Below are 11,865 nucleotides of genomic sequence, written 5' to 3' on the forward strand. Positions count from 1 at the left end.
GTGTCACTTGTGACAAAGTGCCTCTTCTATGTGTCAATCAAAGTGCTATCAATATTTCCCTCAACCCACTACAACATAGCAAAACCAAACATATTGATATTCGCCATCACTTCATTCGTGAACATATCAAGCTAGGTGATATCGAGGTTCATTTCATCCACACTGAAGAGCAACTTGCAGATATTTTCACTAAGCCCCTAGATGAAGCAAGGTTCCGGGAGTTAAGGCATGAGCTAAATATCATTGATTCAAGTAATGTGGATTGAAACTAGGCATGTTGCACCTCACTTTGTATTCCATCTTGGTCTAGATGTAGGCATGGACATAGGGGGAGTGTTGTTCTCTCAATGAACTTTCCCTCCCCCCATTATGCATAAATCAATCTAGTCTTTCACTTTAGCCATTGTCAAATGGCACTCGTGCTTCAAAGACGAGCATTGGTCATGAACCCAAGGATAATTCTTCGTGGTGTCATACCATTGTCTCAAACATAGGTGGCCTCGGCCACCGCCCCTCCCACCTTTCTTTCGTATAGAAGAAAGGATATACAATGACAAGTCAGTACATATTTCTAGGTGCTATCTCTTTTTTCTTACTTGTCATTTGCCCAAGTTCTTCTCTTATCCTAGGTCGCGTTGTGACATTTGCAGCGGTACTACCGCCAGGATTCCCATCTAACACGACCTGCTAGGAAATTTTTAGGGCTGTCTCAAGGGGGAGCGGTACTACCGCCAGGCCCCAGCGGTACTACCGCTGCATCCAGCGGTACTACCGCTGGCCCATACCCCTTGGGCTATATAAAGGAGGGGGGGCCCGTTTTTCCCACGCTCTTTCTTCTTCCTCGTGGCTCCTCCCTCCCCTAGCCCGAAATCCCCTGTTTTGATCTTGTTTCGTGGAGCTCCTTCTCTCCCTTGGATTGGAGGGGTTGCTCCACTTCTCCTTCCTCCTCCAAGGGCCATGAATCCCGGTAAAGCTCCTCCCCTTCTTCTATTGGTTGATGTTCTTGTTCTAGGGTTAGGAGCATTGGGGGATTGGATCCATGTCTTTGATCTTGTGCCTTGTTCTTGGATGGCATGAAGGAGATATTTGCGGGGAGTGTAGGTCCTATGAATCGTTGCTGATTATTTTGCCATGCCCTAGGATTTACTTGTTTTAGATCAAGCACTTGAACTATGGTTGGATTAGATCTAAAACTTGCTCTCTCTTGCCTAGGCATGTACTTATTTCGGTGATACATATGATCCTCATGTGAGTAGGGCTGTGGTGGAGTTCTTAGTGTTCATATACAGCCCATGCCCCTCGTAAAAATCGTGTAGCCCTATGCATGAGGTCTATTTTATCTGTCAGATCTGAAAGTCAAAACCCCAGCGGTACTACCGCCAGGGGTAGCGGTACTACCGCTAGGACCCCCAGCGGTACTACCGCCAGGGGTAGCGGTACTACCGCCAGGAGGATTCACTGTGCATTCTTTTCGTGTGCTTGGCAATGAGTGTTTATTTTTCTGTTTTTTCTAGTTCATTGCCTTGACTCTTTTTGTCGCCTCTTTTCGCTGTGTGTTTTCTGTCACAGGTGGTTCTCGCCGTTCGAACCCCCCACGGGACACGCAGTCAAAGCAGTATCGCAACCCAGAGGCTCCCGAGGGTTCCGCCACTTCAGGTCTGCAACCCAAAAAGCAGTCCTTCAAGAAGACCGCGAACAAGGATAAGGGGATCAATGTCCGAACAATGGCCCCCAAGGACTTTCTGCGGTTTCGCACTCAGAACCATTATCTCAAAGAGAAGGCTGTGATCAAGAATGTTGACCATGTTTGGGCAAAATATCACTGTAGGATCTACCGTGATATTGTCATGCATTTCAAGAAGAACTATGTCCCCGTTCAGTGGATTGACCTAGCTCATCTTCAGCGAAACCTGGACTATTTTGGTGATGCCCTCTCTCTGATTGACAAACTGGGCATCAAGGACATCATCACTTTCAAGACAGATTTTGACCCCACTGCTGTTGCCCAGTTCTATGTCACGGTCCACTTCTCTCCTGATGAAGAGCGCTCTATGGTGTGGATGACTGGGACTCAGAAGATGACCGGCACCTGGCGTGAATTCATGACATTCCTCAAGGTTGACTTCCAGGGAGCTGACACTCCACTTGGGTCACGTCCTCATGCTGCAGCTCCCACCGATAGGCCCCCAGCAAAGGACAGATTGCAGCAACTCTATGTGAGGAAGGGTGTGCTCCCCAAGCATCTGGACATCATGCATCGGATCTTCCGCAACACCCTCTTCCCTTGCATTGGTAACTTCGACGAGGTTCGTGGCTCTTTGGCTGAGATGCTGCTGCTTTGTGAGGAGGCTATGACTAAGGAGTCTGCCCCTCTTGATATTTCTGATGTGATGTTCACGGAGCTCTGGAACTGCATCATCATGCGTAAGGTTCCCATCTACGGGCCCTATCTGTTCGCTTATATTCGTCAGAAATGGCAAGATACTTATCCGCAGGAGCAGCTCTACGTTCAGTCTGACTACATTGTGCACGACCCGGTCAAGCTTCGCGTCAAGGATAAATGGGCCAACCCATTAACTTCCTCTCAGCACATGGATACTGACACAAAGACTGCTGCTGACAGAGGAACCGCCTCTCAGTCCCGCTCTTCTGCCATGCCATCTTGGGCCATCAAACTGCAGGATAAGATGAAGACCCTATTCTGTATGCAGGCCAAGGGCCAGTACCAGGTGCACGTGGCTCATAAGGAGAGCCGCCAGAGGCACAAGCGTGTTCTAAGGACTCTTGATGTGGACATCTCCAGCGGATCAGAGGATGACATCACTCCAGAGGCTACTTGGATGCAGGCTCAAGGTTACCAGTGGTCTGGCGATGAGGAGGAAGAGGAGGAGCAGGACGATCAGGAGGGTACCGACGAGCCTGGCGATGCTGAGGATGAGGAGTAACCACCTGTGGCGTTAGGTGTGCCCCTTTTTGGTGTCTTGTGCCAAAGGGGGAGAGAGTCTAGGAGCTGGATTTGCTTTCAGAGTCGAACTTTGCCTTGCTTTGCTTTCTTTCGTGGTTTGCTTCGAACTTGGTTTGCTTCTAGTTTGCTTTCGTTTGTGAGACATGAACTTATGTGAGATTTATTTCCATCATATGTTGTGAGTCATATGCCCCGTATTGTCATATATCTCTACCTTTTTGTTCTCATATTATTCTCTGTGCAAATCCGGTATTGTCATCAATCCACCAAAAAGGGGGAGATTGTTGGGGCATAGTTTATGCCTAAGTAATTTTGGTGATTGATGACAGTGCCGTAAAGGACTAACCGTGTGTGTTAAGGTTTCAAATAACACACGTCAACGGCACAAGACGACTCGCCTCCTCATTCATGGAACGGAAGCAAGACGCTCTCTACGATTCTCTTTATTTGAGTCATAGGAAAGCCGTGCTATTAAGAGGGCAACCGTAGTGGAAAGGTTTGGGTGGAATCTATCTTTGCACGCGCACACTTCACATATTCTCCCTTACCTTCATCTTTGGAGCGGCCCCCGCCACTGTGTTTCTTTCCTCCTTGCAAAATGGTCCCCAGCGGTAGTACCGCTGGCCCTAGCGGTAGTACCGCTGCAGCCAGTGGTAGTACCGCTGGCTGGCGGTAGTACCGCCCCTGGTCAGCGGTAGTACCGCTTCAGGAGCTTAGTACCGCTTGCATAGCGGTTGTTCGTGGACGGACCTTTTTGCGAAGACTTTCTTGGCGGTGGTAGTGCTTTTGCACTACCAGGGGCCCAGCGGTAGTACCTCTGGGGCCAGCGGTAGTACCGCTGGAGTGCGAGCGGTAGTACCGCTAGTCGGCGGTAGTACCGCCCCTGGTCAGCGGTAGTACCGCTGGAGTGCGAGCGGTAGTACCGCTGCAGCCAGCGGTAGTACCACTGGAGCTCGGGCAGAGAGTGGGAAAACGGTCTGATTTTTCCCCCCATTATATAAAGGGTTCTTCTAGCCGTGGAACCTCATCTCTTACCTTCCTAAGCTCCATTGTTGCGCCCCAAGCTCAAAAGTGCCCGATCTCTCTCCCTAGCCAATCAAACTTGTTGATTCTTTAGGGATTGGTTGAGAAGGCCTAGATCCACACTTCCACCAAGAGAAAAGTTGATTCCCCCACCAATCCTTACGGATCTTGTTACTCTTGGGTGTTTGAGCATCCTAGACGGTTGAGGTCGCCTCGAAGCCATATTTCATTATGGTGAAGCTTCGTGGTCTAGTTGGGAGCCTCCAAGCTTTGTGTGGAGTTTGCCCCAACCTTGTTTGTAAAGGTTCGGTCGCCGCCTTCAAGGGCACCTATAGTGGAATCATGGTACCTTGCATCGTGCGAGGGCGTGAGGAGAATACGGTGGCCTTAGTGGCTTATTGAGGAGCACTGTGCCTCCACACCGGTCCAACGGAGACGTACTTCCTGTCAAAGGGAAGGAACTTCGGTAACACATCCTCGTCTCCATCGGTTCCACTTGTGGTTATCTCTAACCTTTACTTTGTGCATGCTTATGTTGTTAACTATATCTTACTTGTCTTAATAGCTCTCGTTGTTAGCTCCATTAGGGTTCACCTCATTGTCGTAATATTTGTGAACCCGTATGTTGTTTACCTTAACTTGCTAAGATTAATTAAAAAGTGGTCGTTGTCTATTCACCCCCTCTAGTCAACCATATCGATCCTTTCATCGCAGTTGAAAGAGATTGAGCGAAGGGAGCGTCAGGAGCTGCGCCGGTGCGACCGTGCTACCATGGCGATCATGTTGTGATGTGTTGTTGTGACAACCATCATGCTGTAGACCGGTGCTGTGATGGCGTCGCTGTCGTGCTGCTATGTGAGCATGCTATGAGCCCGTGTTGCGACGATCATCATGCTACAAGCTAGTGTTACAACGGCTCTGCCGTGCTGCCATGGCCACCATGACTTGAGCCCGTGCTGCGACGACCATTATGCCGCAAGCAGGTGTTGCAACGACAAGACCGTGCTACCATGAAGATCATGATGCAAATCGGTGCTCGACTGCGCCACCACTGTCAATGCTGCAAGAGGAGCTATTGTGACGGCCGGTGGTGTCAAGCGCTGCTGGCGGGCGACCATCGAGCCATAGGTTGTGGGAAGTGAACGGACGATAAAGATTGCGTGCATCCAACGGCTGACGAGGCTGCTGTATTTTTGCTAACTACATCCGGATGGGGCCTAGCGCCAGCCTCGGCCACATTCCAAAATCGGAGGCAGAGCGCCGGAAACAATACGAGTAGTTTTGAAAGAGCGCGCTCTAAATTTGGAGATCCCCAAATCCCTCCCATCTCATCCCCTCCACACCACCAACCCTAACCCCAGTTCGCTCTCCTCGCCGGCCCTCCTGACGGCGGTGCCCCCCCTCCTCTCCCTCTGTCGCCTTGGCCCTCCGCCGCACTCCTAGCTTCCACGAATTCGGGTCCCCACCCGGCGCACCATCTAGATCCGCCCCTGGTTGCCGAAATGGAGGGCAAGGCGGTGGGCTTCTCGGCCGCCGATTGCGGCGCCGACGCGGCGGCGGACGATTTCAAGTACATCACCGGGATGAGCACCATCCTGGTGGCCACCATCCAGGAGGTGAAGGACCGGGTCTCCCAGATGGAGTTCATCTTCTGCAGCCAGATCTTCCCGCACTTCCAGGCCAAGTCAAAGCTCCTCCACGCGCGGCTGGCCGATTCCATTGCCACGAGGGAGGCCGAGGATGAGTGGGGGCAGAAGGAGGCCGGCCTGCTGAGCCAGCTGGAGGAGCTCAGTCGCGGCAAGCGGCGTGCGGAGGATAGGCTGCTGCAGCTGGAGAGCTCTCTCGAGGAGATGCGAGGGATGCTCCTCAACGCCGAGCGGTTGGCTGCGGAGCACGATGCTGAGAAGAAGCAGCTTCTGGGGAGATTGGATGAGGAAATGAAGAAAGATGAGGTGGTCCACCGGCTCGAAAGGGAGATCGGGGAGAAGGATGCTGAGATATCAAGGGTGAGGGGGAGATTGGAGGAGGAAATGAAGAAAGATGAGGTGATTCGTCGGCTCCAAAGGGAGATTGAGGAGAAGGATTCTGAGATATCAAGGGTGAGGGGGAGATTGGAGGAGGAAATGAAGAAAGATGAGGTGATCCACCGGCTCGAAAGGGAGATTGAGGTGAAGGCTGCTGAGATATCCAGGGAGAGGGGGAGATTGGAGGAGGAAATGGAGAAAGATGAGGTGATTCGTCGGCTCAAAAGAGAGATTGGGGAGAGGGCTGCTGAGAATTCAAGTGAGAGGGAGGCCCATCAGCAGCTGCTACATCAGTTGGAGTTGAAGGATAAGGATCTTCTTCTTGAGCAGAATAAATTCAATCATGCGACGACACAATACAAGCATCTCAAGTCTGAGCACAACTATCTTCTAGGAAAGATCGCGGAGATGGAAGGCTCCAAGATTGACCAGAATGAAGGCTCCAAGATTGACCCGAGTGAAGGCTCCAAGTCCCCTGTGAATCGGAAGTCCTGTGGAAGTCCTCCAAGTAAGAGAAAGTTTACAGGTACATCCCCATGACTTCCCAAATTCGTAGAGCTACTTAAGTTTTCTTAATCACGGTATTGTTCCGGTATTACTGCTAAAATTTAAGAAACATATAAGGATCTGTATTTTTTTGTGCAAATATGATTAATGATGCATTATATTCTGACGAATGTCAATTTGATAGCATCTCTTTTCTGTCAATCCTAGCACATGAGCTACTTAAGTTTTCTTAATCCAGTATCACACTTTTGTTTCTGATTTACCACTATACTTTAAGAATCACATATAAGGGTCTGTACTTTTTGTGCAAATATGATCAATGGTGCATTATATCCTGATAAATATCAGTTTGTCTTTTCTGTCAATCCTATGACCTAAGATGCATGTGTCTTAAATATGTAGGAGTTACTGGTTGGATACTGTATTAACACCTCACTTTGATTTCCAGATTTACAAGACACGAAAAATGAGAGCATTCAGGTAGTTTCTAAGACTGAAGACCAAAAGAATTCACCTAGTTCATGTGTGAAGGCCCAAAATGGTACCTCTGTCAGGAGCGTGTTCAGTACCTCGCGCCTTTGTCTACCACCTCATGCAACTAACCCTCGGCACAAGAATGCTGCTAGCACTTCAAAGGCAGATGCATCATCTAGTTTCACCCGCCCAAGTGTACACTGGAGGGAAACTCGTGTGCGTACGGAACCAGGTGTTGTTGATCCACATGATGATTTTCTTGATACTCCTCTAGAGGCTGCAAGAAATACGGTCAGGAACCCTACAACCAGAGAAGAGGCACTAGCTCTTGCTGCCCCTCCTCCCCAAGATATGGACTTCAATAACTCAGATGATGAGACTCAAGACATCAATATTGTCCCTCAGGGCCTCAACAGCATACCAGTTCCCAAGCAGCGAAGCTCGATTTCAATCCAGCCACCGAATAAAGATTTCAAATATACAGAACCTGTAAGAAAGAAAGCTGATCGGGCGAATCTGAAAGGTGTTGAATGCAAGCAGTGCAAGAAGTTCTATGATGCTGTGCTTCCTGATGGCCGTGTAAATGGTGATGGTGCTACAAGTATGAGGTGCGAGCATCATGATGGTGTGTCTAGACACAGATACAGATATGCCCCTCCATTGACACCCGAAGGGTTTTGGAACATTGGATTTGAATCAGAAATGTAGCGCATCAAGCAGGAGCCAAACTTCTTTGCTGTACAGTGTCTTGTCACAGCATAGATCCTCGGTTACCCTTGCACACTGTTAATGGTGCATAAAATTCATGTTGGGGACATACACGTCATCATTAAGGTTGGTGATAATTACAGTATCAGTTTGTGGAGGATAGATAATAATGTCAGTTTGTTCAGTCCTATGTAAATTCAGAGAAAATGAACAGTTTCTTATTTGCATTATTTACACTCCAGGAAGCAGCTTTCTTGCCCTTAGCTTATGTATGTAATATTCAGTGGTGAATCGACTTTGTTGTCCCTGAGAAACAATTCAAAATAACACGTAAGGAAACTTCTGAACCTTTTACTGAACCTTTTACAGTTGTACATGAATTCATGGCCTGTTGCTTCTGCTGTTTACAGTCACTTCAGTATATGCATTACATGACAACAGTTTGGCATTTATCTGCTTAAATATAGAACATGTAGCAAATCAAGATCTGCTTACCTATTATTGGATCATAGTTTTTTCTTTTTGTGAGGAACTGGAACAAAGAGTTTGTGTTTGGAGTTTTACAGAGTAAGTGAATATGTGGAACATATTTTGATCTTACAATGTTACATTGTTACTACTTACTAGTATGAGTGTTTGTTTTCAGTTATGATATAGCGGGCCTTCTTGTGTAATATCCATTGACGAATCAATCTTTTGGGGTGGATTTGCTTCAGATTTGGCTTCTGCCCTTTCCATCTTGTCCATTTGATCCTGAGACTCCGTTCCAGTTCAGGACAGTTTTAACTTGGGTGGTTGCATCGTGTGATTATCATGAAACCATGTAAAGGAAGAGTCTGGTCCCTTGATTTTCGTGTGCTGCATCGACGCTTCTTTCTTCTCCCCGCGCTCATCTTGGATATTTTCTCAGCTGTTTCCTATTGTATAGCCTCGATTGCTGGTAACTGCTAAGTAGAGATGGTCTGCTCTTGATGTATCTCTTCTTTTATTATTGGTGTCGTTGTGTCTTGTGTCTTTGCAGAAGCAAATCATACATGTGGAAGGTAGGGTACCAGGGTGTTACTATCTTTTCTCACTCTCATCTCCAATCTAAACACCAAACTGACATGGATAGGAGGCAGAGCATTGTAATTTTAGAGTGCTCGTCTGAAGTTCCTTACACTGGTTGTTTTGCCCTGTTCGAAGGATTTCAATTGAGTGGGGAGCAAAACCATGGGAACATTGTTCATCAAATAATGGTGCTCGTCTTGGGAGTTTGGACAGACAGTTTGTGTTTGGGGTTTTACAGAGTAGGCAAATATGTGAAACGTGTTCTGATTTTACTCCCTCTGTACTACAATACTTGTGGCTGGGGAAACTTTTATTAGTTTTCCCCAACAACAAATATTTAGGTACAGAGGGAGTACACTGTTAGTAGTATTAGGTCTTGTTTTCAGTTTACCTCTAGCCAATCTTGTGTCAAGTCCATGAAGAACCAACCTTTTTTGTGGCCGACGTGCTTCAGATTTTGCTCTGTCAGTTCCAGTTCAGGGCAGTTTTATCTCAGGACAATTTTATATTCTTGATTGCTAGTATGCTCTCAATCCTGCATCTCTCCTTTTGTTATTGGTGTTGTTGTATTGCACTCATGTTTTTCACAGAAGAGCACAAGATAGGGTAGCAGACTTGCATATCATGTGCAAGGTAAGGTAGCTGGTAGGAGCTAGGGGCTCTACCAGGCCTCTACCTCAGATTATACGGATAGGAGGGGGGTTGGAGGAGGTGAGGTCGCCGTAGCCGGCGCGACGGTGCTGTCTTGGCGCAGGGAGGAGGCGGCGGTGAGTAGAGGATGCGGCGGCTAGGGTTCCGGCTCCTCTGGGAGCCGGGCAATAGAATAGTCTTATTGCTTGATCTCAAAATAGCTGTTTACACCTGTTTATATAATCTCAATAACTTGGACTCTAAGATATCTAAGATAACTTAGACTCTAATATAACTTGGACTCTAAGATAGCTAAGATAACTTGGGCTAAGCCCGTAACTAACCCTGCCCATTGGGCCTCCTCCGTTGGTACGTAGTACCGGCCATAACATCTCTCCCCGCCTGCGCAAACAACTCGTCCTCGAGCTGGAAGTCTGGATAGTGTTGAGTGAAGTCGTCACGATGCTCCCACGTTGCGTTCTCCTCAGGAAGGCCTTCCCACTGGATCAACAAGTACCACACCCCGCGACGTAGTTGGGCCTGCAACACCTTTGCTGGCCCGGGAAGAAGTCGCCCGTCGGAGGTCAGGGGTAGTGCCGGCGTTGCTGCCGGTGGCTCCACACGGAAAGGCTTGAGGAGCCCCACATGGAAGACGTCGTGGATGCAAGCACCGACCGGAAGCTGAAGACGGTAGGCCATCTTGCTGATGCGCTCCAGCACGGAAAATGGCCCGACGTAGCGCGTGACTAGTTTGCGCCTTGCACGAGGGTCAAGGGACTGCGTAGAACGGTGAAGAAGACGCAGCCACACCCAGTCGCCCACCGCGAACTCCGCCTCGCGGTGGTGGCCGTCATAGTAATGTTTGGCCAACTGCTGGGCCTGAACGAGGCGTTGGCGCACCTCAGCAAGCATCTCGTCGCGGCTGCGAAGAAGATCAGCCGTCGCTTCCGTCCTAGCCGTCTCCGGGTCAACCGGTAGGATGGGCGGGGCGGTCGGCCATAGACCACCTCGAATGGCGTGGCGCGCAGGGCGGAGTGATAAGAAGTGTTGTAGCAGTACTCCGCCCACGCAAGCCAGTCCACCCAAGCACGTGGACGATCACCTGTAACACAACACAAATACATGGCAATCACCTTGTTGACCACCTCGGATTGACCGTCCGTCTGAGGATGGAATGCCGTGCTTAAGCGTAGCTTCACGCCCGCCATCCTGAAGAGATCGCGCCAAACATGCCCCGTGAACACCGGGTCCCAGTCGCTGACGATCGAAGAGAGAAACCCGTGTAGGCAAACGATGCCGTCGAAGAAGGCCCGAGCCACGGAGGTGGCGGTGTAAGGATGGCCAAGCGCGATGAAGTGGGCGTACTTGGAGAAGCGATTGACCACTGTGAGGATGACGGACTTGCCGCCCACCTTAGGGAGTCCCTCAATGAAGTCCATGGAGATATCGTCCCAGACTTGAGAGGGCACCTCCAAGGGCAGTAGCAGCCCTGCCGGACACAGTGTCTCTGTTTTGTTACGCTAGCACGTAACGCAAGAACGCACCCAGTCCCGGACCAAGGCCCGATCACCGGGAATGTAGAAATCAGCACAGAGACGGTGGAGGGTCTTCTGCACACCCTCATGGCCGGCTGAGTGGGTCAACAACAGGACCTGGTGACGGAGATCGCAGTGATCCGGCACAAAGAGGCGACGGCCATGTAGGAGCAACCCGTTCGTCAAGCGCCACGGCTCGGCCAGGTCACCGACTGTGAGGTCCTGTCGAAGAAGCTGAGCATCGGGCGCGTCTGCGGTAGCCCTGCGAACGTCGTCAAGGAGGGCGAAGGAGGCCCCCGAGCGGATGCAGAGCGCCGCCCCTGCCGAGTCGCCGGTGTCCGTGTCGTGGTCGGCGTCGGCCACGGTGCTAAGGCGACCCGGACGATACTCCACGGTGAAGTCGAAGCCAAAAAGCTTACTGATCCACTGGTGGTGCGGTATGGTGGACATCCTCTAGTCCAATAGGAACTTGAGGCTGTAGTGATCCATGCAAATCCGGAACGGCTGCCCCAAAGATATGGCCGCCAGTGGCGTACGGCTTGCACCAAACCAATGAGCTCCCTCTCATAGGCCGCGAGCTTATGATGGCGCGCGGCAAAAGGCCTGCTGAAGAAGGCAAGCGGCCCGTCGCCCTGATGAAGGACGGCGCTGAACCCCACACCAGAGGCGTCGCAGTCCACCATAAATGGCTGGTCGAAGTCGGGCATCTAGAGGACATGACCCATCGTGAGGGCCTACTTGAGAGCCTCAAACGCCTCCGTTGCCTCCGCATCCCAGGCGAAAGTGTCGCGTCGTAACAGACGTGTGAGCGGAGACGCGATGAGGTCGAACTCCCGGATAAATTTCCGGTAGTACCCTCCGAGGCCCAGGAAGCCGCAGAGAGCCCGCAACGAGTGCGGCGTTGGCCAGGTCGCGACATCCGCCACCTTATCGGCGTCCATAGCCACAT

General features: G+C 50.2%; 1 protein-coding gene across 2 annotated transcripts; it reads left to right on the forward strand.

Annotated features, from left to right (window-relative positions):
- The first annotated feature begins 5,258 nt into the window (after window positions 1–5,258).
- On the forward strand, window positions 5,259–8,060 carry LOC123443014 (protein gamma response 1). 2 transcript variants are annotated; one of them, XR_006630548.1, is made up of 3 exons: window positions 5,259–6,538; window positions 6,968–7,827; window positions 7,944–8,060. XR_006630548.1 is itself a non-coding variant. In XM_045119225.1 (2 exons), exons 1-2 carry the CDS (start codon window positions 5,491–5,493, stop codon window positions 7,699–7,701), a joined length of 1,782 nt encoding a protein of 593 aa, XP_044975160.1. In that variant the 5' UTR covers window positions 5,259–5,490; the 3' UTR covers window positions 7,702–8,060. The 2 variants fall into 2 exon arrangements, 1 of the variants encoding a protein (XP_044975160.1); XM_045119225.1 differs by having other exon boundaries at window positions 6,968–8,060.
- Window positions 8,061–11,865: the final 3,805 nt, after the last annotated feature.

Source organism: Hordeum vulgare, chromosome 3H (genome assembly GCF_904849725.1).
Source record: "Hordeum vulgare subsp. vulgare chromosome 3H, MorexV3_pseudomolecules_assembly, whole genome shotgun sequence".
Classification (NCBI taxonomy): domain Eukaryota; kingdom Viridiplantae; phylum Streptophyta; class Magnoliopsida; order Poales; family Poaceae; genus Hordeum; species Hordeum vulgare.